Source organism: Theropithecus gelada, chromosome 19 (assembly GCF_003255815.1).
Source record: "Theropithecus gelada isolate Dixy chromosome 19, Tgel_1.0, whole genome shotgun sequence".
Lineage (NCBI taxonomy): Eukaryota > Metazoa > Chordata > Mammalia > Primates > Cercopithecidae > Theropithecus > Theropithecus gelada.
The window spans coordinates 12,683,749-12,709,519 of record NC_037687.1 but is presented as its reverse complement, the minus strand read 5'-3'; the positions used below and the strand labels follow the sequence as shown (position 1 = coordinate 12,709,519).

At 57.1% G+C, this 25,771-nt stretch overlaps 1 protein-coding gene across 5 annotated transcripts in view; it reads right to left on the bottom strand.

Annotated features, from left to right (window-relative positions):
- Positions 1-36: 36 nt before the first annotated feature.
- Positions 37-25,771, bottom strand: part of NFIX (nuclear factor I X) — a 102,323-nt gene continuing 76,588 nt past the window's right edge. For 3 of the 5 annotated variants that reach the window (XM_025367431.1, XM_025367432.1, XM_025367430.1), the window contains exons 3-11: positions 25,035-25,097; positions 24,661-24,735; positions 24,139-24,259; positions 22,540-22,676; positions 19,480-19,602; positions 16,377-16,552; positions 10,723-10,870; positions 8,480-8,571; positions 37-4,200 (exon numbers count right to left, since the gene is read on the bottom strand). In XM_025367431.1, the coding sequence (XP_025223216.1) occupies positions 4,186-4,200; positions 8,480-8,571; positions 10,723-10,870; positions 16,377-16,552; positions 19,480-19,602; positions 22,540-22,676; positions 24,139-24,259; positions 24,661-24,735; positions 25,035-25,097 (950 nt within the window). In that variant the 3' untranslated portion in view covers positions 37-4,185. The remainder of the gene's footprint in view (positions 4,201-8,479; positions 8,572-10,722; positions 10,871-16,376; positions 16,553-19,479; positions 19,603-22,539; positions 22,677-24,138; positions 24,260-24,660; positions 24,736-25,034; positions 25,098-25,771) is intronic. The other 2 variants (XM_025367433.1, XM_025367434.1) reach the window with 1 other exon arrangement.

The following is a 25,771-nucleotide window of genomic DNA, read 5'->3' as shown; positions in this document are numbered from 1 at the left end:
CCGCACGGTCGCGTTAGCGAAGGGTCAGGCGCTCCTGCGTTTGTTTTTCTTTATTTCTTTATTTCACATACACATTAGCCATTCAATGGAGAAGCCGGAGAGAGTCAGGCAAAGATGGTATAACAGAAGCGCAGTGACGGGGGCGGGGCGGGGCGGGGCGGAGAGGGAACAGACGGGCTGGCTGCCTACTTGCATTCCGCTAGGACACTGAAAACCCAGAAAACAAAACAGACAGTAAACTACCCTTGTTTCTTATGTATCTCAGTGCAGAGACGGGGGTGGAGGGCAGAGAAGAGGGGGAGACCAGGCTGAAGGAGGAGGAGCAGAGGGAAGGGGACGCTAAGGGGGAAGCACACCAAATCCATTAGTACTATATATAGATACTCGTATATACTGCGTTTCTTAGCCTAAGAAGAAACTTGTTTGACGGGACGGGCGGCCTTTGCGGTCCGCGATGCTGGTGCTGGTCGGGCGCACGGATCTCCCGGGAGGGGCCGAAGCGGGGCTGGCCCAGGCTGGCTTGCGGGGGGAGGGGGGCGCCCCGAGGGTGGGTGGGGTGGGGGGAAGCAGAGGCGGGGCTGGGGTGCCCCTCGGGCTCTCGATTGGGGGACGAAAGTTCTCGTGACTTTATTGCTCCTTTATTTTCTCTCGTGTGGGGGGTCTGTTCAGCACGGTCGGGGTGGGGGAGTGGTGGGGCGTCTGAGCCACCCGGCCCCTCTGGGACCCAGAGCGCGGCGTCCGCTCCGCCAGCACGGGGGTGAGAACAAGGCACTAGGTCGGCCGGCCAGCGCGGGGGCGGGTGTGTAAGGCAGTCGACAGGGCTGGTTGCGGGGTGGGGCGGGGCTGTGTGCGGGGCCGTGTGCGTGCGTGCGTGCGGGCGCGGGCCTGGGCAAATCGACCTGTCAGCGTGGCTGGTCCTGTCCTGGAGCGTCGAGCCTTCCCGGTGTTCCCCGGAGGGGGTCGGGGATAGGATGAGAGATGTTGAATGGGGGCGGGAGGGGCGCCGGGAAAGTGGGGAGGAAACTACCAACTTGCTGAGCGCGCTCCTGATAATGCTGGTGAGGGTCAAGTTGGCGTCTGGCTCAAAGAAGGGCGCTCGGGGCAGAGAGGGAGGGAGGGAGGGGACGTTTGTTCGTTGGCATTGACCTCTGCGGGGGAGGGGCCAGGGACCCCTGCCGCGCCCCTGTACCCAGACGGGGATGGGGCGAGGAGGGGGTGCTGGGCCCCAGGGAGGGGCGCCCGGGGAGACCCGCGACCGGAGCAGTCCAGCCGCCGGGGGCACGCCGCTGTCCCGTTCCGTTAAACTCAACAAAGAAGGGATATGCGTATTCCTAACAAGTGCAGGATATTTAATTGATTCATAAACTTATGTATAATAGTTTGTGGGTTCTTTAAAACGTACTTTATAATGTAGGAAGCACCAGGGTTTTATGTTTAATTATCTTAAAAATAATTTTTCTCTCGTCCTTTTCCTTTTTGATCTTGTGTTGGTTATTTTTTAAATGTCGAGGTGTTTTTTTTTTAAACTCTAAAATGTGAACGTTTCCTTCAGCCCTCCCACCGAAACTGAGAACGAACGACGAAACAAATAAAAACCCCAGATCATCCTCGTCAACGCAGGAAAACGACTTGAAAAAAAAAAAAAAACTAAAAACGAACGAAAAAAAAGGGAAAAACACTCAGCTTTCGTTATCCCCGCACAGGGCGGGGCAGGCCCGGTTCTTTTAGCGTCCCCAGAGCCGCGAGGACATTACAACAAAAATAGAATTTTTTTTTCTTAATCTCTTAACATACAAAGATAGGAAAACTCTCTGATGCATTGCACTTGGTTCAATGAAAAAAAAAAAAGTTCATTTCCCCCATATATATTTTTGTGTTTTTTTTTTTTTCTCTCCTAACACGTCCCCACATCTGTTGCCCTCATTGCCCCTCACAACACCACTTGGGAAAGGAGCAGCCCCCACCCCCTGCCCGCCCGGGCAGCCCCGCCGGGCACGCTCCGGCCCGGGCCCAGCTGGCCTGCAGCTTCCGACCTCGCCCGGGCAGGCGCCCCGCAGACCCTGGCTCCCACAGTCACACAGCGCCCGAGGCCCCAACTGTCGTCGAGGGAAAGGGCACGTGCGGCCGGACAGGGAGCCCCTTCTGCTTCGCTCTCAGCTCTGACCCTGTTTAGCCAACCGAACTGAAAAATCATTGCACTTTGACCGCGCGTCACGCCCGGCCCACCCGGCCCCCCACCCCCGGGGCCTTACTCCCCACGCCCCGGGAGACTCCCGCAGGATCCACTGCCCCTCAGCCCTGGGGTCCTCTAGGGCTGCACGCTGAGGACAGGGGGAGGGCTTCACTCAATTTCCAACAAAAGCCGCCCCTGGGGTCAGCCACCTTGTGGCTTCCAGCTGGGTAGCAGGCACCACCTGCCTGCCCCTTCGGCCCCAGGTCGCTGACCTCCCCTCCCCAGACACTCCCTCCTCTCTTCCCTCCCTCCGCATGCTCAGGGCCACAGCCTCACAAACTAGATTCACAATAAATACAGCCCATAACCCACCCCTACGTGGTGCAATGTTGGATTTTCTTTCAGAGGATCCTGACCTGTGCTTTGTGTTTTCATACAATGAAGAAAGAGAGAAAGAGAGAGAGGCACAAGGACTCGAGAAGGGGCCAGGGACGGGAGACGCAGGAGGAAGGAGTAAGGCACAGAAAGACAAGCCAGAGGGGCCAAGTCACACCCTGGAGGGGAGCTGGGCGTGCTCATCCTCCCCTCCCTCCCAGGGGGGCTTCTGAAGACCCTCTGGACAGGCCCCCCAACCCTCCTTGAGGGAAGAGGAGGCTGGGGGGGAGAGCTACTTCCTGTGGTGTGTTACCAAATTGTTCCCAAGTTGCTCAAATGGAGGAGTTCCCATTCCAACAGCAAAAGACCCAAACAATGAATGCCCCACCCCTAAATAAAGAGTAAAGACATTACAGCTAAAATCCAGAGAAAAGTGGCCACGGGGGGGCAGGGGGAAAGTGGGGGGCACAGAAAGCTCCAAAACACTTTTGAAAAGGACGACACCCAACACCCTCCCAAGGAACTGAAAGTCGGCGAGCAGGACGCCTACCTAAGCGCAGGTGGTGACTTAGCGGCGGCAGCGGCGGCTGCCTGGTCCTCCTCGCTTGGCTCCGGGGTCCCCTTTCTGCTCCACCCTCCGGCCCGGCCCCAGCAGGGCAGTCTGCGTGAGGGGCAGGGGCAGGGACTGATGGGGCGGAGCGAGGGCACCTGCATGCAGGGCTGGGGGTGGGGGCGACCTGGGGCCCGACTCCCCTCCCTCGTGGCAGGAAGGAGGCCCTCCTGGCCTGCAGAGAGAGGGGAGAGGGGGCCTGTCCCAGGCTAGGACAAGGCCATCGAGAGCATTCCGACTTTCTCCTACGGACTGTACAGAGGGGTCCAGGGCCCCAGGAACTGCTCTTGAGGCTCAGGGTGGGGTGACAGAACACCCTCCATTCTGGGACACGCAACTAGCTCCAGGGGTCACCCTCTGCCCGCCTGGAGGCTTTTAGCCCGAGGGTGGGGAGGGGTAAGTGGAGGCTGCTCTCCCCCTCCTGGTCTGGAACAGCTGGGGGAAGAAGCTGGAGCCTTGGCAGGGAGGGAGGGAGGGAGGAAGGGAGGAAGGGAAGGGCGGAGTCTGGAGGGCAGAGCCTGAGGGATCTAAACCCCATCATCTTTACAAGCTGGTCCTCCAGGCTCCCTAGGACAGCTCCGACCATGTGGGGGGTGGGGTTCCCCTAGGAAGGGGTGAGGGTGGAGGCCAGGCCCCTTCAGAACTGTGCTGGTTGCTTTGTTTGGGGACTTTGTTCCTTCCCCAGAAGGCCAGGGCGGGGTGGTGGGGAGGAAGGCAGTTCTGCATCCTTTCTTGCTTTCTGTCCTCTACTTGACAGAGTCCATGTCGTGTGTTTCTTTCTGCTTGGCTGCTGGTGCACAGCTCCACCGAGACCCCTTCCGAGGGCTCTCCGAGAACTGGGCTGCTTCTGGGGCCCGCAGGGGTCCCCGGGCTGGAGGAGAGAAGGGCTGAGTGGCTGACGACGTGTAATTTTTGCTTTTCGGTGGGGCTGGGCTGGGCTGGGGGATTTTTCCATGTCTCAAAATTTCTTCTCCCCCCTTTCGAGGAACCTCTTCTTTTCATTTTGTTGTTTCTTTTGTCGATCTTATCAGAGGAACCAGGACTGAAACAGGATGAAAAAGAGGTGACACTGAGAACAGCTGTGGCAGGTCCCATCTCACTCCTACCTGGCCCAGTGACCTGGCCCCTCAAGGGCCCAGCTCCCAAAGAGCCAGGGTGCCAGGCAGCCACCACCCACCTCGTTCCCGTGGAGAAGAAAGGGCATCCCCATTCTCTCCCTCCCTCCTGCGAGAACCCTGCCCCCTCAGAGACTCTGCCCCTAGTGCTAGAGTCCAGCTGGCCTTCCCGTGGGCACTGTGCCCAGCGGGCGGGACCCCCATGGCTGGCGCTGGCACAGGCCTGAGATCTGGCCATGTTTCCAATTGTTTAGGTTTTTGTGTGGGTCCTGGAGGGTGGGGAAGATGCCAGGCTGGGGCTTTTGTACCCAGAGGGGTTTTAGGGATGGGGTGGGGGTGGCCCAGCTTCTTGCTGAGTTTTCTTTCTGTCTCTTTGGATTAAAAGCAGAAATTCCCATCTATATACCCCAGCCAAGGTCCCACAGGCTGAAAAGCTGGGGGCAGAGGAACCACATGGCTTCAGTCCCTAGTAGCGCCAGGCCTAGGGGAGGGGCCACGTAGCCCACGGTGCTTGATCTTCTACCCTCAGGACACTAGACACCAAGGAAGGACCTGAGGCTCCCTGGGGTGAGCGTCACTTCCTTCATAATGCCAGCAGGGGGTGCTGCCTTCTCACAGACAGGGCCTTGTCTGCCTGTGTCTGGTGGCTCAGCTCAGAGCACACCCACGGCAGACCCCAAGGGACTGAGCTGCTTGGCTATGCCCTCCATCCAAGGCTCCAGCCCCACCTCCTGGCAAAGTGGTGGGTCAGGGTCTACTGTGGTCTACTGGGCCTGGGTGCACCTGGTAGTACCCTTGGGGCAAAATGAGGGTCCCTGAAAATGCATCTTGGGGCCTCTTCCAGGCTGTCACAGACTCTGGTCTGCAGAGGCCAGGCAGAGCCAACTACAGAGCACATACCAGGTCCTGGTTCACTCCACCCCTGCCCTGATCCCACAGGGAAGCCAGGCACAGAGGGGGTGGGTGACCTGCCTGAGGCCACACAGCCCTCGGGCAACAGAGCCAGGGTTCAAATGTAAAAGGCAGTGCAGGCTGTGCTCCGAACTGCTCCCTGTGCTGCGAGCACGAGGAAGCAGGTTCTGTGGTGGCCGGAATGCCTGTGCCCTGCCTAGGTCAGGGTGAGTGAGGGCCCAGGGCAGCTCATCTGCCAACTTTTCAAAAGAAACCAGAAGCCCAGACAGAATTTCGTGTGAAAATTTCCAATATTTAAAACATTGCTTTGGTCAAACATTCTGCCTACAGGCCAGACCTGCTCTCAGGCTCTCGTTTGGGACTGAGGATAGGGACACTGGGTTTCAGAAAGGGCCTTGGAGATCATCTAGCACTTTCTGTGACAATGGAAATGTTCTCATTTCCATTGCAGTAGCCACTAGCCACAAGTGGTTTCTAAGCACTTGAAATGCGGCGACTGTAACTGAGGAACCAAATTTTTCTTTACTTAATAAGTTAATTTAAATGTAAACAGCCACACGTGGCCCGTGGCTACCACAATGGACAGTGCAGATCAAGAGCATCTGGAAGTGTGGGGTTTGGGATTGCCACAATGACCAGGCGCTGCTGGGTGGGCAGAAATGCTAAACTTCCTGCATGTGCTGGACAGTACACACAAGAGACCTGCCCTCCCTCAGCGGGGCTCCTCAAGCACCTGCCCCAAGTCCAACGGGTCAATTGACTACAGGCCAAACAGAGGCTCACTGGAGCCTGGTGAGGCTAAGGCGGAAACCCAGGTCTGAGGCATCCCCAGAGTGGGTGGGGGAGAACCGGCCCGCAGCCAGCTCCTGGGCTTCTGGCCCAAGCCCGGGGGTGGGAACCGCCTGGGCTGGGTGACCCCCACCCGCCACAGGCTTGGGCCTGTTCCCTGGGACCCCCTTCCCAAGGGGAGACTATAGAGGAACCCTGTGCCATTGCTCCGAGGTTGAGGGGGAGGCTGGCTATGGTGGTGAGCCCACCCCTCTCCTCACCAGGCAAATGAGGCTTGTGGACAATAGGACAGGGAGGGCCCCACCTGCCCTATCTGCCCCTGGCAGACCATGCCAGGGCCCCACACTGGCCCCTTTGGGGTTTCCTGAGCTGTACAGTTGGGGACAACTGCCAATGCTCAGACTGGGGGGTCCTCCTCAGGGAGGGAAGACTCTGGTTCCAGGTCTGGAGTTAGGGACAAAGGCTGCCCCAAGGGGGCTCCCCAGCACCTCCCCAAAGGTCCCAGGAATGGGGGATCTGCTGCCAAGCACAGAGTGGCTTTCTCTGCTCACCCCTCCCTACTTCCTGAGCCAGGTCCAAAATTGATTAAAACTAAGTAAAAAGCGCTGCCCAGGGAATGACAAAATTGCTAAAATTCTCTTTTCTTCCCTCATTCTATTGTTCTCTCTCCATCTGGTGCTCCAGAGATCAGCTAAAGTCACTGGTTACTGTGGAAACCACCCCCGGTTGTACCCCCTGCGCCCGTTGCAGCCGCCTGCCTGCCCCCAGGCCCGAGGGCTCCAGCTCTGCTTGTCCAGCTCCAGCTCCCCCGACCACTCCCAGACACACCTGCCTGCTCAGGGGCCCTGGATCCCCGCTGAGACTCCTTCCTCCTACCTCCTGGAGCCCAAGACACAGGGAACATGGGGGGAGACAAACTTTCTCAAACTTGCCTCAAACTCTGACTTGGCCCCCAAACATCCAAGCAAAGTGAGCAAAGAAAGTAAAAGAGGCAGTGGAAACAGGGTTAGCCGGGAGGGCTCGTGGCAGTGGTCCCCGGAGCGGAGCGCACGACCGACCGCAGAGCTGCGAGCAGCCCAGGCAGGCGGCAGGAGGGAGGGAGCAATGGAGCCCTGTAGCCTGGTGCCAGCCCAGAGCCAGGAGGGGAGGCCCGCCTGCTGTCCCTTCCTCTGGCACCCCCTCCCGCCTCTGCCAGCAGGGCTCTCTCGGCCTCCCTGGCACAGAGCAGAGGGGGCTGGCTCCAGCCCCTGCTCGGAGCCATTGTTTTTCTTCTCAACACCCCCAAGTTCAAGTTCATCTGGGTGTTACATCATGTCTGGTTGCTCCTGGAAACCAGACGGGTCAGACGTGACTCTGGGGAAAGGGGGTGGGAAGCTGGAGGGGGTTGAAGTTCTCTTCCCCTCCCCTCCTTGCCACTAGGGAGCTCTGAAGTTTGAAGTTTGACAAAGTTTTTTGGCTTTTTTTTTTTTTTTTTTTGAGGGAAGGAAAGGAAAAGAAAAAAAAAAAAAAAAAAAAAAAAAAAACAATCTCAAACCACACACAAAACTTCCATCCACCAACTTGCTCTGGACTCAGGCCCCAGAGCAGAGAGAGGCAGAGCAGGAGATGAGAGGTGGCCCCAGGGGCTCTTGACAGAGGTGGATTTCCCAGAGCTGAGGACACCTCCAAGGAGGTGTTTTTGTAAAATGTGCAAAAGAAAGATATTTGCATGTTATTTTTCAAAACCCTGGGCTGTAAAAGCCTCAGGCCCCCTAAAGCTGCCTCTGCCCTCCTCCTGAGATGGGTCTTCCCTGTGCCCCCAAGGGCACTGGGCTCTGTGCACACTGGCCTCTGGGGTCTCCACCTGGAGGGCTAAGAGTTGTCTTATCTCTTGCTTGTGACAGGGATCTGTCTTCTTGTGAGAACTAGGGATGGTGTCAGCAGGAGATAGGAGCAAGGATGGGGTCTCCAGCATGCTGGCCTTCTCCCTAACAGGACTCCTGAGGACTTGGGTGAGGGGCCTCTAGGGCAGCGGCCTGCCCTGCCCTGCCCTCAGTGCCAGTCTCTGGGCACGCAGCCCACCAGGCCCTCTGTCCCTCCTCCACCAGTCACCCAGCCCACCCAAAGCCAGGGGAAAGGGAAGGGCTAGGGGCCAGGGCTTCCAGCCGGGGCGGGTGAAAGCAGTGAGGCAGACTCTATTCTCCTCCTGATGGGCCTCAGGCTTCCATCTTTGCTTCCACCAGGCCTGGCCCAGAGGGTCTCTAGACTTGGGTCCTTGGCCGCCTTCCCCAGGGCCAGGGCTGTCAGAGCTAATTATCCAATTAGCTGATTAGCCAGGGAGCCTGGGGGCTGCCTGGGGAAGACAGGCTCAGCTGGGCGTGCAAAAGCCTGGGCCCTCCAGCCCTGCCTCAGACCTCTCTCTCCGTTAGCCCCAAGGACTCCAGGCTCTTCCCTAACACCAAGATGCCCTGCAACCCTGCCTGCTCTCCTGGTCCCTGCATCCAGGTGGTGGGCAGGGTCTCCTACCTGAGACTGCTGTGGGATGTTCAGAAAGTTGCCGTCCCGGGGTCCGATGCTGACAAACCGGTTGGCAGAGGAGGCGCCTGTCGTTGCGAATGCTGTGGGGAGCAGGGGAGAGAGGGAGAGACCCTGTCAGGCCTTGGGGCCCACCTGGGCACTGCCCCTCGGGGCTGCTGAGAGAGGGAGAGACTGAGTTAGACCATGCTGCCCAGGTTTAGGCTGGCAGTGGGAAGGACGGGCCAGAGGGGCATCCGAGCTGGAGGCCAGGCTCCGAGCCTGCCCCCCCACTACAGAGGGATACTCTCATCTTCTCACTGACCAGGAACACACACTACACCCCCGACACACCCCCACTCCAAAGCCAGTCTCAGCCAGGCATCCTTTTTCACGGCTGGGATGAGGGAGAGGCCCTGGGGGCTGAGACAAATGTCCCTTGGACCCAGTTCCACCTGCTAGTGAGGCACTGGGCAGGGCTGGGGATAGTCCTGGTCCACAAGCACCCTCAGTGGATACCCCTGCTTTCCCACTGGCCCCTCTCAGGTACTGAAGAGAGGGGCCACGGGAGAGGGGAGGCTTTGGCAGCCCGGCCCCACCCTGCTTCGGGAAGGCCTTCCCAGCCAGGCTACCTCTCCAACCTGGGTGGCCTAGCTAGATGCTACACCTCTTACCACCCTGGGCAGGCCCAAGGACCAGGCAGGCAGGCTTGGGGAACCCAAAGGGTGCCCAATGGAGGGCTGAGCCAGGTAGGGCAGGGTCAGAGAGGGGCCTAGGAGCTGGCTGCCTGGCTTGGGCCCAGGGGTAGCAAGGCTCAGGCCCATGGCATTCTCCTCCTCTGACTGATGCACCAGGTCCAACAGGTCTGTGGTTCCAGGACCAATGCAATAGAGGAGGAGGAGGCTGGAGAGCCTGGCAGAGCCCCAGGGCTCAGATGCCTGGGGGCAGCCATCCTGGGGCCCAAGGACAAAATGATCCCAACAGCTCTGAGTTCCTCTCAGGTTTCCAGATGGAGCTCTGCCAGAGGGAACAGGCCCTGCACCCCCAGAAGGGAAGATGCCCCCAGAGGAGGCAAGGAATATCACAGGTTACCTGGGAGGCCCACCGCTGCCCTGCACCAGACACACCCAGGGACTCCATGCTCACCAGATTCTGCCCACCTCTCTCCAGAAGTGGCCCCCAAACCCTGTAGCCCAGCTCCCATCCCCCACCCTGCCCACCTCCAATGACTGTGACTTCATGTCTTATGGCGGATGCAGATGGGAAGATGGCATGAAGAGGATGGAGAGGGGAAAAGAACTCAAACCACGAGAAAGGAGGAGAGACAGAGCGAGCGGAGAGCAGTGTGAGATGGGCCACCCCTCCCGCCGCCACCGAACTGCCCTGGCCTGTGGCCTGCCCACCCCCAGAGCTGCCCACCCTAGCCCACAGACAGCACCCGCCCCATCCTCTGTCCTTCACGCCGGGTCTACCTGGGACCTCTCGACTGATTTTTCTTCTTTTCCCTTTGACAAAATTTGTCATTGGTTTAAGAGGAAAAAAAAAGAAAAGAAAAGAAAGAGAGACAGAGAGAGATGAAGTAAGCCAAAGCCCACAGCCCTCCCTTGTCCTTGGAACATCTAACCTGGGAAAGGAATTGAGGAGAAGGGAGGGCAGAGGGATGGGAGGGGGAAAAAAAAAGAGGAACAACGAGAAACCAAATGTGAGACTGAGGGGGAAGGGGTCAGGGGCTGGCCTGCTGCGTCTTTGAGGCCCAAGGGCCCAGGGATGGAGGTGAGGGGCAAGGCAAAAAGGGGATGGTGGTGGCGTCGCCTTGTGGTTACATTTGATTTTCTTGGTGTGGGGGGAACAACGAAACAACAAAAAAATTAAAAAACAAAAACAAAAAACAAAAAAAAAAAACAGCAATCAGGCATGAAGATGGCATGGCTGTGCCTCCCCGCCCCCTCCCACCCCCGCCAGCACCCCTGGCCTGCGCACCCCCGCTGTGCTCTCCCTCCCGCCCCCCAGAGGGGCCTGGGCCAGGGGCCCCGGCTGGGAGCAGCGGGCAGGGGGCTCGTGGGGTGCTGGCTGGTGCAACTGAGGCCCGGGAGGGAGGCTGTGGTTGGAGGGCTCGGCTCTGCTCTTATCCATGGTGCTCTGGGTTGAGGGGCTTTGGTGGTGGGGAGGGGGAAGGCTTTTCTTTTTGCAGTGGAGACTGTTTGGACGGGCCGGGGACGCTGGGCGTTGTGGTTTCGGTTTCATCGTCCACTTACAAGGTGATGGAGGAGTCAAGGCGGCGCCGTCTGGGGCAGTGCTGGTGGATTTGGAATCAGGCATAGGAAGGGGCACAGGTCTGGCCACTGGAGGCGGCGGCGGTAGCAAAAATGACCCCGGGACTTTGCCCTGGCCGCTACCGTTGGGCTGCGAACAACATAAATAGAGTGACGCATGAAGGCACATCACACACAGACACACGCTCCCCTGCGCGGCCGCGCCAGCTCGCTCCTGAGAGCGGGCGCTCCCGGTGGAAGATCCAGGATCGGGTCCTCTCCTCCAGGGCACAGGATGGGTGAGGGTGTAAGGCCTCTATTTGGTCTCTCAGGTGTTTCTCTTTTTTTTTTTTTTTTTTTTTTTGGTCCTCTTTTGAAGTTGTGGGAGGGAGGGAGGGGTGTTCGACGGGTGGTTTGTTACTTCCTAGGGAAAATGTTTTAGGTACCAAAATGTGCCACCTAGCAAATATGTGCAGCTGCACCTAGAACTCTCACACTCCTGAAGACCATCTCCTACAGCAGGAAAGATGAGCGCGCTCACCCTGCTCCCCCGGTTCCCCAAAGCACATGCCCGCCTCCCTCTGAGGGCTGTCAGGCTGAGCCAGTTCACCCAACCAAGGACGGCAGTCCTGCCAGCACCCACCCCATAACATGTCCTCAGGAGGCCACCAGAAATTGGGGAGCTCGTCCTCGGCTCCAGCAGCCTGGGTCCTCACTGCCTGTGGGTGGTAGGGCGCTGACCTGTTCTCTCAAGAATGGCCAGGGAAGAAAATCCGTCGCTGCCAACTCTACTGCCCGTGAGGTTCTTCAGGAGGACTTCCCTGTAGGACGCCCTCAGACACCATGGATGCTCGGCCGCCAGGATGCATTCCTTGTCCTTTATGCCCTCATTTGCTTCTAACTGGATTTTCTCCTCCAGGCCCCGTGCATGGCCTTGCGTGGGTTGGCCTTCTGGCTTCAGGACACATAGGTGCCAAAGGACAGACAGAGGTGCCCCTGCCTCTCCCAGGCAGGTTCCCTGGAGAGACCTCCCTGGAGGTTTGGGCACACACCTCCTGCTGCTCTGAACAGGACCCTGATGACCACTGAGGCGTGGGCTCAGGAAGGCCTGGCCTGTGCTTTTCATCCTAAACTGGCAACTCTCCTGTGGGATAGAGTTCCGCCCTTCTGGGCACCCAGATTCGAGACCCAGAGAGGATCCTGTGTACTCCTCCTCCTATCGGTGAGCAAGCCCCGAGGAGCCCATCCCCTTGATGTCTCCAGCCAGTGCCTCCTTCTGTCCTTACTGATTTCAGCTGGACGATGACAATGAGCTGGTATGTGGGGCTCCCCTGTGCTGAAACTGTGGTTATCAGCTCAGGACCCTCAATGTCCAGCCCTGGACCAGGTGCGTTAGTTCTGTTGCATAACTCCCGACCCATCCCAGAAAGCATCCGTTCTCACCCAGGGGTAATTCTGTCCCCCTCAAGGAGACACTGGCAATGTGTGGAGACACTTTCAGTTGTCACAACAAAGGGGCTGGAGGGGCTGGGTAGAGGCCAGGATGCTACTCGACATCCTGCAGTGCACAGGACAGCCCCCACAAAAAAGGACCATCAGTCCAAGCATTAATAGGCCCGCCCTGGAAAGCCTTGACACAAAGGACGCTCTATTCTCCCTATTTCACAACTGAGGAAACTGAGGCTCTGGGCCATTAAATGGTTTATCCTAAGTCACCCAGCTGCAATTGGCCAGACCTGGAATTCACATCCATGTCTGTCTGACTCCAGGGATGATGCTAGGATTCTTTCCAGCAGGCTCATCAATTCTCTCCCCAAAATCCACATCAGCTCAGGTTTCTCCAGTCTTCTGGAACCTTCCACGGCCCCAGCTACACCCAACATGAAGTCCAATCTCCTCAGTTGGGCATTCAAGGCCCCCATGGGGGACGCCTCTACCGGCCCACCCCCTACCGCCCCTTTGCACTTCCCATTCCAAACTAACTGGGGTTTCCAGAACACAGGCCGAGCAGGCAGGACTGCACGCTGGCTTGCTGTGGAGCTCTCTGTATGAAGAACTATTTCCCACACCCTTCAAGGCCTGCTCAAAGAACCCTGTCCCCTCTGTGGGGACCAGCCAGATCCCCTGAATCACAACCTATCTTTCTCTGCCCTGTTCCTCTAGGACATTCTTGATCTCACTGGAACCTTCAGAACAGGCCACCCCCTCAATCCCTGCCAGCTCCCCAATGAGTCGGCAGAAGCATGCAGTACCCAAGTACCACAAAGCATGTGGGATCGACTTGTCCTTCCTGTTGCACTTTAAAGTCACGGAAGCCCAGGCTGGCCTATGCAGCGCCCCCTTCTGAACTCTAGCTTCTCTGCCCATTGTTTTCTTTTACCACTATGACCAGCATCTAGGTCTGACATATTGTCCCTCTAAATGGTTCCTTTGACCCATTCCTGCCCACTCCAAGGATGACAACTCTCAGTGGCCCTGACAAAAGCAAACATTGGCTGCTGGTCCCCATATGTGTCCTGGGCTGGAGAACTTTTGTGCGGGTATTGTTTTGGAAAGGGACCCTCAGTTCCAGGTAACAGTGCAGGTCAGAGCGCGGAGGTTTGCAGCTCTGCAGAGAAAGGTGATGCGACGCCTCCCCTCATCTCCATGCCTTCCTAGAAGGAGGGAATGGGATGGTCTGATCACAGCCTCACTCCTCCTCTCCAGGTGTCCTGAGCTCACGCTCCCCGGGGGCTGGGACACAGAGGCCTTCCAAGCAACCCCAAGGCGGCCTCTGCCTTCCTCCAGCTTCAGAGCCTGTCTCCCCCAGGAGTATCTAAATTGTTAATCCCACCTGATAATGCTAATCCCTGCCTGATATGGCCAGACATTGAAACCTGCTGATTTACAATATTCAGTTTCTAGATGTAAATTCCAACCAGGCTGGCATGTCTCAGCTCTGATTGGGGTACAGTTGAGGTTTTAAAAACCTCAAGGTCTTGTGACCGTGTAGTGCCTTAAAATCTCATGAGTTAGGAGCTAGAAGGAGCCGGAAGCTGGTATAGCTCCTCACTTTTTTTTTTTTTTTTTTTTTTTGAGATGGAGTCTCACTCTGTCGCCCAGGCTGGAGTGCGATGGCGTAATCTTGGCTCACTGCAATCTCCGCCTCCCAGGTTCAAGCGATTCTCCTGCCTCAGCCTCCCAAGTAGCTGGGACTACAGGCACACGCAGTCACATCCGGCTAATTTTTTGTGGTTTAGTAGGGAGGAGTTTTACCGTGTTGCCCAGACTGGTCTCGAACTCCTGAGCTCAGGCAATCATCTGCCTGCCTCACCCTCCCAAAGTGCTAGGATTACAGGTGTGAGCCACCGCGCCCAGCCTAAAATTCTTCTATGCAGACATTTTCCTGCAAAACTGATCTGTGACTTCTGATTCTCAAAGAGGTTAGAAACAGCATCAGCATCACCTATGAAGTTAGGAAAAATGCTAATTCTCAGTCCCCATCCCAGACCTGCTGAATCAGTTGCTCTGGGGGTGAGACACAGCCATCTGTGCATTAGCCAGGGCTCTAGTTGACTCTCGCGCATGCCAAGTCTGAGAAGCACTGCTTAACAGTGGCTGTAGTGCAAGCACAGCTGGGCACTGCCACTCCCTGCCCACTGGATCAGTGGTGGAGCCGGGCCCTCTGGCTCTCTGCAGCTATGCATCAGCCTTTTGTGTAGCACAGTGCTGTCTCTAGCCTCCTCCCAGAAGCCAGGGGTGGGCCCCATCAAGCAGGCTCCTCACTGAGCCCCTCTCCCTCTCTTCAGTAGGACAGGCCACACAAGGAAACTAAGAGGTTGCTCCCCAGCTGGGCCACACTCCTTGCTTAATCAAGGTGCCTGTTTGCAGTTCCTGTCTGCAGTGTTTTGTTGTCCATGGTCTGCTCGGAGCAAGTGCCTGCCTCAGGAAGAGAAACTTCTAGGCAAAATGAGTCCTCTGTCTTTTTTAAAAACTATGGCTCTATATCAGAGTCCTCAATCTTGAACAGTCAAGTCAAGGGAAACGCTCAGGACCTAGCCCTCAGGACCAGAGGCTCAGAATGGCCAGAGGACTAAATGACCCACTTTCTCAAGGGTTCTATGGTTAGGTTTGGCTGCTTGGCCTAACCTGGTCTCTAGGCCAGCCTCAATTTGACTCCAAATCCTGGCTGCCTTGGTAGTTGAGAAAGCAGGTAAGTTAATGTTCCAGGCCTCTCTGCCACATATCCCAGACCCCAGGCCCCTTGGGGGCTAGGCATAGGCTGATAGCTCCCCTTGAACTCTGCTGGTATCTCTGATGCAAGCACAGCAGCTGTCAGAGGTCAGGTCTGCTCTTCCCTCCATGACCCTAAAAGTGGACAGAGCTTGTCCAGAGAGGTGGGCGAAGCTACCAGTACACTAAGGAGCTGCAGAGTCAGCCAAGAGAAATCCTTGAAGGGCAAAGGGGGAAGGAAGATGAGGAGGAAAGCAGCAGGAGGGGAACAGGAGGGAGGGAAGAGGACTGGCTTCCCTTACGGACAGAGCGAGAAGGCGGAGCCACAGCCCTGCCGCATATCAATACACCAGCACTTAGCAAATGCTCACTCTGCCAGAGCACACCAAGGCAGCATGGGGCTGGTGGCAGCAGGCAGCCACTGGTGTGGACTTCTGGGATGCCTTTCCCCACCACAGCCCTTTGAGCATCCTCCCTGCCTGACCTCTCACAGCAGGCTTCCAGACTGGGAGGGCTGGCTACAGAGAAGCTGGAGCTTCTCCTATTACAGCATGCTGCTGAGGCTCTGGACTTTTCCCAGAGGTCTAGAAACCTCCACATTCCAACCAGGGACCACTGTCCCACTGAAGGGTCATCTCTGGCCCACCACTCCTGGGATCATTCTTTCGCTGAGCAACCCTGAGTTTCTGCTCCTCAGTGACAGAGAAGGGCTCCGGGGGGAGCCAGTGTGTCTCCCAGGGCTGAGGAGCAGCAGGGTTTCACTCTAGAACCGGGACCGTCCCGGGAAACCTTTGTTAAAAGTCTTGCCAACAGTGGTCTCATTGGCAGCTATGTGGATCGGGGCTTTCCCTTGACACAGTGCTCGTCACTAGGGATAGTCTTGCCCTCCTGGGCACATTGAAATCTGGAGACTTTTTTTTTATTATTAAGACTGGGGAGAAGGAGGTGTTCCTGGCATCTAGCAGGTGGAGGCCAGGGATATTGCTCAACATCCTACAGTGCACAGGATGGTCTCACACAATAGTGAATAAACAGCCCCAAATGTCAACAGTGCTGATACTGGGGAAACCCTGGTCTAGAATCTAGCAAATCCTTGCAGTTCCAAAGTTTAAGAGGAGTGCTGGGAGGTCGGAGTCCAGATCTGAGTTGGATCATGAGTTCACTCCTGCTGAGGGGGCAAGGACCATGGGAAGGGCAAGGAGCCTGAGCAAAGGGGCCCAGATGCTGCCCCCACCTCTCCAGACCATGATAGACAGGCCCTGGCATAATACACAGACCCCCGCCCCCAGACCCAGAAAATCGAGGCGTTTGGTACTACCGGCTCCCTGCTGCTCCAGCCCCAGGCGGGCTCCTGGCTTTTGGGCCCTCTCCCTGTGAGCCCTGAGACAGACAGATAGATGTGGAGATGAGGCTGTAGCTGGGCTCCTGGGGCCCTCTGGACTCACCTGTCCGGTGGCCTGGCCCGAGCCATCCGAGCACACAAACTGCACAAACTCCTTCAGTGAGTCCTGCCCGTGGTGGTGGTGGTAGCGGATGGTCGGGTGCGTGAAATACGGGCTCGACTGCTGGATGATGGACGTGGAGGGGAAGTGCAGGGCTGACGCTGTGGCCCGGGGGCTCCCTGCATGCACGTGGGCAGGGAAAAAAGGGCGTCAGGGCCAAGGAGGCAGCCAGTGGGAGGGACAGGAGAGGAGGGGAGCTGCAGGTCAGAGGGCTGAGGGTCCTGAGGATCCTGAGCAGGTGAGGCAGCCGCCACAGGCACAAAAGTTAAGGCAGCACAAAAAAAGTCAGTCATCAGTTTTAATGCAATATAAATAAATAATAAAATCGGCAAACTAGGGTCCAAAGGCCAGTCATTTGTTTTTGTAAATAAAGTTTGATCACAACCAGCGCTGGGAGATTAGGATGAGGCAGATGAGGCAGGGTAGGATCTTGTCTTTATTTTATTTGGCTTTTTAAAAAAGTATTATTATTATTTGAGACAGGGTCTCACTCTGTGCAGTGGCACAAACACGAATCACTGCAAGCGATCCTCCCGGGCTCATGCAGTCCTCCCGCCTCAGCCCCCCAAGTAACCAGCACTACAGGTGCATGCCACCACGCCTGGCAGATTTTTGCATTTTTTTTTCTAGAGATGAGATTTTGCCATATTGCCCTGGCTAATCTCAAACTCCTGGGCTCAAGTGATTCGCCTGCCTTGGCCTACCAACATGTTGGGATTACAGGCATGAGCCACTGTGCTCAGTCTAAATTTTTTTTTTTTTTTTTTTTTTTTTTGAGATGGAGTCTTGCTTTGTCATCCAGGCTGGAGTGCAGTGGCGTAGTCTCGGCTCACTGCAAGCTCCACCTCCCGGGTTCATGCCATTCTCCTGCCTCAGCCTCCTGAGTAGCTGGGACTACAGGCACCTGCCACTATGCCCTGCTAATTTTTTGTATTTTTAGTAGAAACGGGGTTTCACCGTGTTAGCCAGGATGGTCTCGATCTCTTGACCTCATGATCCGCCCACCTCGGCCTCCCAAAGTGCTGGGATTATAGGCGTGAGCCACCGCACCCGGCCAAGATTTTTCAGATAGAAACGGGATCTCGCCCTGTCATCAGGCTGGAGTGCAGTGGCGTGATCACAGCTTACTGCAGCCTCAAACTCCTGGCCTCAAGCAGTCTTCCTGCCTTGGCCTCCCAAAGCATAGGGATTACAAGCATAAGCCACTGTGCCCAGCCTCAACATTTTAAATCATTTTAAACAAAGACATGGCTGAGTGCTGTGGCTCATACCTGTAATCCCAGTGCTTTGGGAGGCCAAGGTGGGAGGATCACTTGATCCAGGAGTTGGAGGTCAGCCTGAGAAATATAGCAAGACCCCGTCTCTACAACAAACATTTAAAAATTAGCCAGGGTGGCACACAGGAGGGATCACTTGAGTCTGGGAGTTCAAGGCTTCAGTGAGCTATAATCGTACCACTGCATTCAGCCTGAGTAATAGAGCAGGAAACTGTCTTAAACAAAACAAAACAAAAACAACAACAAAAAAACACCTAGTATGTGCTCATCATACCCTTTTTTCTGCAAAGTTTGGATTTTAAAAACATGTTCCATTAAAATATGATTTATCTTGATGACTGAGTTGATACTTGCTGACACTCTGCACCTAAGGTGAGTGCCTCACTAGTCCTGCCTAATTCAGGCCCTGGGCGGGAGACTGGGTGGTGGACAAGAGGAGGCAGAGGGTTCCCTGGGGCTCTGGATGAAGACAAAGCCAGTGTCTGCTCAGGATGGCCATCTGACATATGCACACACATCTCCTGAGTGCAAGCTGGTGTGCACCCAGCCACCGCCACCTAGGTGGTGTTCTCATGTGCTCAGCCCCATCACTCTCACACACGTGTCCTCACATACGCGTTCTTGCACACACAATTGCCAACCCAGACCAGGCCCCAGCTCTTCCCCCTCCCGTCTGTTTCCAATCAGCTCGCTCTTGCTCTCGGTTTCATTAGGGGGCTGAGGAAACTTGGCTTCTCTCTGGAGTTCATAAAAGCTGAGTTGGAGCTGGAGGAGCCAGGCCTGCGCCCTCCTGCTGCCTGTGCAGAGGGCCTGGGCTCCCCGCCCCCACCTTGCGGCCACCACACCCTGCCCCAGCACCGGTTGCCTCTGGGCTCCCAGCCAGGAAGCCCCAAGGAGGAAGCCAGGAGGTAAACCTCCTCGTTTTCTGTGTCCTACATACAAGCCCAGGAGATGGCAGGCGGACACAGGGCCATGTCCAGAAAAAGTCCAGGCCTCTTGCTGCCAGGTGGGTGCCCAGAGAGGGAAGAAGAAAGGGAAGGAGTGACAGGGCTGAGGTCTCAGCTCCCACAGCCTCCTGCCTGATCCTATCTCCTCAGGGCGACCTAGGTGTTCTCATCCTGAGCACCTTCTCAGCTGGGACACTGAAGTCAGACCGCAGCCGCACGGCAGTGGGCGGTTCCTTTTCCTGGAGAGCAGCCCAGGTACCACCTGCTCCCTAAACCCAGCCCTTCCTTTCTAGAAAGTGGCAGGGAGGCCCAGACAAGGGAGCTACTTGCCGCAGGAGCCTGGGCTCCTTAGGAGTACTCTTCTCCATCCAGGCCCCACACCAACCGGGGCTCACGCTGGGAAACAACCAGAGCCCGGGCTCAGCCAGGAGCTAAGAGAGAAGAGCCAGCAGGAGGGCAGGGGAGAAGGCTGTGACTTCCCGCCCATAGTTGGCAGGACAAAAGGAGAACTGGGCCAGAGTTGGGGAGGCGTCGGGACAGGCTTGTGTTGTATGTAGCACCCACGCACGCGAGGAATGAGAAGTGGGAGGTTGCTCAGGAGCCAGGTGGACAGCCCAGGGGCCCAGCCTGGTCCTCCATGGGGTGCCACGTGAAGTAGGGGCCGGTTCCCATGCCCACCACATGGTGCTGCCGCACCACATCTTACTCAGAGAGCTTGGGGCTGTCACTCGGGGTCAGCCCTGGCCCCTTCACCTGGCCAGCTGCCCCTAGACACTCAGCCACCTCCCCAACTGCCCCCCTCCGGGGCCCCCCATTTCTCACCTGGTCTGACTCCAGCAAGCACAGGCAGCGGGTGGTGGGTGAAAGCCATGCGCGGGGAGCTGCCCTGAGAGGAGAGGGCACTGCAGAAGTCCAGCTTTCCTGACTTCTTTAGAGAAGCCGGGCCTGGGGGGAGGAAGCAGCAACACAGGGCAGATTTAGCTGGGCTGGGGTGGGCGCAGGGAAGGCGGGAAGCCAGCAGCTTGCTCCTTCTTTCCTCAGCCCCTCCCCACCGCCCCTTCCTCTACTGTGCTCCCTCCTGCTGCTCCTTGCCCAGTCCCAGGCCTTGTTCTGGGCCTGGTTCCGAGGCCCTGTGTGTAGGCCAGCCAAGGGGTGCTTCTGACCAGAGAGGAAAACGAGGCCCCTGAGTAATGTGGGGTGGTGTGTGCCAGGCAGGGGGTGAGCAAGGGGCCCAGCCTGTGCCCTGGCAAGCAGGTAATGAAGTGAAAGGGTGGGATGCAGGACCGACATCGGGAAAGGAGTGCAGGAGGAACCCCAGGGCGCCAGCTTGAGAGCCGGGAAGGGGTAAGTTTGGGAGAGACAGGCTGGGGTCTATGCCATGGTGCCCTGGGCAATGGGAGATTCTGGTGGAAAGAAGCCAGGGCCCCGTTTAGGGAAGGGAACACACAGCCATGAGCCCTCAGGAGGGACACAATGCCCAACGAGACAGCAGGGACAGGGGCCAGAGGACCTGGAGAGTCCTCGGGCTGCTCAGGCCTAGCCGGGCTGTGGAGGCAGAGCCAGAGGGGAGAGGACTCCCCCAGCCAGAGGACCCAGAAACTCAGCTACCACAAGATGGGTAATTTCAGGGCTCTGCCCTTCTTCTGGTGCCAGAGGTGTGGGTGGCATTCAGCATGAAACAAGGGCACAGAGAACACCTTGTTTGAAGTCTGTCTTTAGAAATTCATCTCTGCCCAGTGGCCATAGCATCCAAATGACAAAGCAGGGTCCCCAGGGGGCCAGGTTCTTCCATCTTGGGCTGAGCTTTAAGGTTGTACCCAGGTTGGGGGGGATACAGTAGAGTTGGGGCAGATCTCTAGAGCTACCATCCTTGGGGGACAAATCGAGTCAGTTTGAGTGAGGGGTGGAGGGGCTGCAGAACAGAGAAATAAAGAGCCATCTTAACTGCAGAGGGAAGGGACGGGGGAAGGGCGAACTCCCAGCCGCCAGCAGAGGTGTTATCTGGCAGCAGCTGTGTGCCACCTGATAGCTGGCACGGTGGGGAGGGGGGAGCATCCTACCAGCTGTGCACAGCTGTCCCCACGGCCGCACAGTGCCTCCCCAGCTGTTCACTGTCCTGCAGCTGGGCTGCTTAATTGGCGATTTGTCGCAGCCCAGGGAAACAACACACAGCGGGGTGAGGGGGAAAGGGAGCTGGGGGTGCTGCAGAAGGATGTTGGGGGGCCGTGCGTGGCAGGACTGCCAGAAGGAGCAGAAATGCAGAAATGGCAGGCACAAAAGCAAACAGCCAAGGAGAGAGCAGGAGTCAGGAAGAGGGGGGCTCCTCAGGAACTAGGTCTGGGCAGAGGAGCCCAGGAGCCCTTGCCTCAGGAGCCAGCTGCAGACACAGCTCTCTATGCACCCCAGGGGCAGTCCTTGCAGAAGGGATCACCTACTGAAGCCCTGGCCAGGGACCCAGGATGTAGCCCAAGAGTCTCCCGGGCCTTCTCAACTCCTCTCTCCGCCTCTCAAGGCTCCCCTAGGGAAGCATGTGGCCCATGCTGGCCCAAGTCCCTGCCTGCCACGAGGAGACCCTGGGAGGGACCCCAGAGTCACACAAGGAAGCCTTCTCACAGAGGCCAGCCTCTCCTGGCCGTCTAGAGGGTCTCCAGCCTACTCCCTCAGCCTGAGGCCTGGAGGCAAGCCCTCCTTTTCTCCTCCCAGGAGGAAGAGAAGCTGCTGGAACTTGCATTTGTTCTGGGGCAGCAGAAAAGCAGGAGTGCCTCCCAGCCCCATCCTGCTCCACCCCAGCCTCTGCCTGCCCACTTGGCCCTTCCCAGTAGGGGCATATCTGGAAACCATCACATCAAAGAAACCATCACACAAAGGTCAGAACCTCATCTTCTGGAGGAGGAGAATGATGCTCAGGGCCCAGGCCTGTCCAGAGCAGACATGCCCTGTGCACAACCCACACGCGTGAGTCTGCACTCCCAGGCCCTGTCACACCCACAGTGAGGATAAACACAGGCTGTACCACTGGCACATCAGCGGGGGGCTCCTGCAGCCAGCCTCCTCACACACGTGTGCTCATGCACATGTACACACACACGCACGTATTACATGCTCTCTTCCAGAGTCCTCTCCAGGTCTGTCTGCACCCTCAGTCAAGAACAGAGGTGAAGGGGGGTGGGTTCAACAGGAAGAGGAGTCCTAGAGGGGACTGGGAAGGTCTGAGCTGGTTGCTTCTGTACTCTCTCCCCTTCGCTGGCTTCCCTGCCTGGCCTCAAAAGGACTCTGCTCATTCTTCACTAGACTCTGAGCCTCTCTCTGTAAAGCTGGGCCCTTGAGACCAGTGGTTCTCATCCTGGGAGGATTCTGTCCCACAAGGGGACGTTTGACAATGTCTGGAGGCATTTTTGGTCATCAAAACTGGGGGTGATTCTGTTGCTGGCATCTTGTAGGTGGAGGCCAGGGATGCTGCTAAACATCCTGCCATGCACAGAACAATCCCCCTACACAGAATGATGAGCCCCCAGATGTCATGAGTGCCCAGGGTGTCAAACTGCTTTAAACCATGAGGCCACAGGGTGGGGCAACCTCTCTAGAGAAATAGCAGGAGGGGCTGCGGCCATCCCACTGTGGGGTACCAGAGGCTTAGCAGTCCCTCTGCTTCCCACCACCATACCACGGGCTCTACTGCTGACTCTGACAGCATCCCTCCTCGCCTCCACTCCCTTCCTTCAGCCTGCTCTGCCCTCCCTGGAAGATCAGGAGGCAAGAAAACAGATGGGTAATGCCCCCCGACAGGGGGACAACTGGTGGGAGGCTCACCAGGTAAACTGAGAGGGGGATAAAAAGGCTCTGGGCTTCCCTTGCTCTGCTCAGGATCCCCCGCACCCATACCTGCATCCACATCGTTGGGCCACCCGCTAGACTGGCTGCTGCCAGCTGCTGGGGAACGGCCTGTCCCGGGATAGAACACGTCGTCGACTGGGCTCTCCATCTCGCTGTCATCGATGGACTTGGGGCGCTTGGTGGTGCTGGGGAAGGAAGACAGGGTCAGATGGGCCAAGGATGGGCCGAGGCTCCAGGGAGTGACCAATTGTCCAGGCTAAAGAACTGCGCATGGATGGCCCTCTACGTGGCAAGTGGTGCCGGCTGACAGCAGCATTTCTGGGCGCTCACTGCGTGCCCAACCCCAAGATCAGCCCTAGGGCCCCTCAAGCCATCAGCTCCAACCTGCTCCTCTTCCTCAAGCCCCTTCCTGATCTGTGATGCCATGGTCCTCCAAGCTGCCCACATCAGAGAAGTTGGCAAAACCCTCAGCTGCCTCCTGTATCCCAGCAGCCCGCAGGGCTAGGGTGAGGTGAATGAGGTACTCGCAGGGACAAAAATGCCATAAACTCAGTTATCAATATAAATAATATTTTAGTCCCTTTTTATTTATTTATTTATTTTGAGATGCAGTCTCGCTCTGTCACTCAGAGTGGAGCACAGTGGCGTGATCTCTGCAAGCTCACTGCAAGCTCCGCCTCCCGGGTTCACAACATTCTCCTGCCTCAGCCTCCCCAGTAGCTGGGACTACAGGTGCCCGCCACCATGCCCGGCTAATTTTTTGTATTTTTTAGTAGAGAAGGGGTTTCACCGTGTTAGCCAGGATGGCCTCGATCTCCTGACCTTGTGATCCGCCCAACTCGGCCCCCCAAAGTGCTGGGATTACAGGCGCGAGCCACTGTGCCTGGCCTAGTCCCATATTTTTAAAAAATCAAAATGAATGCCAAAAATCTCACAATTAATATAAACACCCATGTTTTTAAAAAAAAAAGCAGGGTGGACCATGCCCAGCACAACTTGCCCTGGCCAGAACCCACATCCCTGCCTCGCAAGCAGCTCCCTCCCTCTCCATGCCACCCCACCCTCCAGACCCTCCCCCACTCCAGCCTTTCCAATGGCCTCCTAACTGGCTATCAGTCCCGCCCACACACACTGCTGCTGGAGAGAGCTTTCTGGAACACACACCCTCAGCATCCCCTGCTTAAAACCCCTCAGGGGTCCCCACTACCCAGCGATGAAGTCTAAATGTCTTCTTCTGGCCTCCAAAGCCCTCTGTGGGGTGGTCCCACCAGCCTATGTGGGCTGAACTGGGATAGAGGCTACCCTCTTCTCTGGAACATTTTCCCCAGACCTCCCAACCTCCTCTGTGTCTGGGCTCAAATGTCACCTTCCCAAGACAGAGACCTTCTCGGACTCCCATTTCCAGGCAGAGCTATATCTTGTGTGAGTTTGTGTCCCCAGGGCTGCGTGCTTCATGACAGCACAAAGCAGGAGCTCAGGGGGTGACTGCGCATGGTGGACTCTAAAGTGTTAGAGCCAGTGCCCTCAATGAGAGGTGACATTCTGAAGCACCGCAGCCTCGGTGACATAGCTGACTATAGCCACTGGGAGGGCCCTGGCCCTGGGGGAAGTGGAGAGAAGATGGAAAGGCAGGACCACTGGGCTCACCTGGTGGAAGGAGGGGAGGTGATGGACCGCCGCCCCAGGGTCACCTGGTTGATGTTGTAGTAGCTGGGACTCTCCAGGTCCGCCAGCGAGAAGTTGGGCCCTGATGCTGTTGCAACAGGAGCTAGGAAGAATGAGAGGGTGATGAGGTTTGGAGATGCGGGGAGGCCTGATGGGGTCTGTTTTGTTGTCATGAACGGCTTCCCAGAAGCCCAGAGTGGGGCCAGGAGATGGGAGAAAGTGGGCCATCTGGGCTGCTAAGGAACCTCCTCCCAGCTAGGGGGTCACAGGAGAAGAGCCTTTGGTTGTGACTTTTTCTTTTTCCTTCAAAGCAATGGAGACTAGAGACAGGCCTCTCTGGAAGACTCTGTTGTACCCAGCCCAGCACCAGTGGGGCCGAGAGTGTCCCAGAAAGCATCTGTCCCCATCCACCTGCCCTAAGACCCCATTAGGAGGACATCCCATGAGGTCCCACCTCCTCATTTTCAATCCCCATCCCTGGCCTGGAAGGAAGGACTCACTTACTCTGTGATACTCTCACCAGCTCCGTCACATTCCAGACCCCGGAAGTCACAAAACAGTCCTGGAAACTTAAGTGCCCTGAAGAGGGGAAAGGATGAGTGAGTCAAGACAAGGCCAGAAGGGGGCTGCCTGGCTATTTCCAAAGATCTTCCCCACTGTTGACTGTCCCTCCCAAGTCCCGTTTCCAGCTCCAGGCTGGCCTTCAGGTCTACACTGAGATGCTCTAGGTGTGCCCCCATCCCCTCAGGCAGGCTAAGCTCAGTCAAGGGACAGCTGAATGAAGGGGAAGAAGTGAGGGTGGCCAGGGCAGCCAGGGTAGGGGAAGGAAGTGGAGGGGCATGAAGGACAACGTAGCTGGGCAGGTTGGGGGCACTGACCGTTGGGCAGTGGTTTGATGTCCGCATCTCCTTGCTGGTTTGAACTATCTGATTGTCCGGATTCTGCAGGAGACACAAAGGGGAGGATGTGTCAGGAGCAAAGTTCTCCATAAGCACCAGCCAAGCACTGGCCCCTCCAGCCTGGTGCAAGAGCAGGGAGGGCCCAGCCCGGCCACAGAAACCTTCATCCCACTCTCTCCCTAAACCAGCCCCGGGAGGCTCAGGGAGACCCAAAGCAGGGAAGGAAAGATAGGCCCAATGCAGGTTTCTCAGCCTCAGCACTGATGACATTTGGGCTGGATTGCTCTCTGTGGTGGGGAACAGCCTGTACACTGTAGGGTATCTGAGCAGCATCCCTGGCCTCCACCCACTAGATGACAGTAGCACCCCAGTTGTGACAACCCAAACTGTCCCGAGACATTGTCCACTGTGCCCTTAAGGGCAAAGCCACCCTCAGGCAAGAAGCACCGGCCAAGAGTCCGGAGCAAGGAGGGTCCCAAGAGAGAAGTCAGAGACTCTCTCTCTCCACAGTGGGGACAGACCCAAGGGTCCCCCCATCCCCCACCCAGCTTCAGCTCCCAGAGGAGCATCCCCTTCCCTAACTTGGTTAATTGAAGCCATTCCTGTCTGCCTGCGCCTCCCCCACCTCACCTTTATGCTCACAGGCAGTGCCTGGCAACCCAGAGGGGGGAGGTTTGCCCTGACGCTGTCGCCCGCTCTGTGCCAGCCTGTCTGGG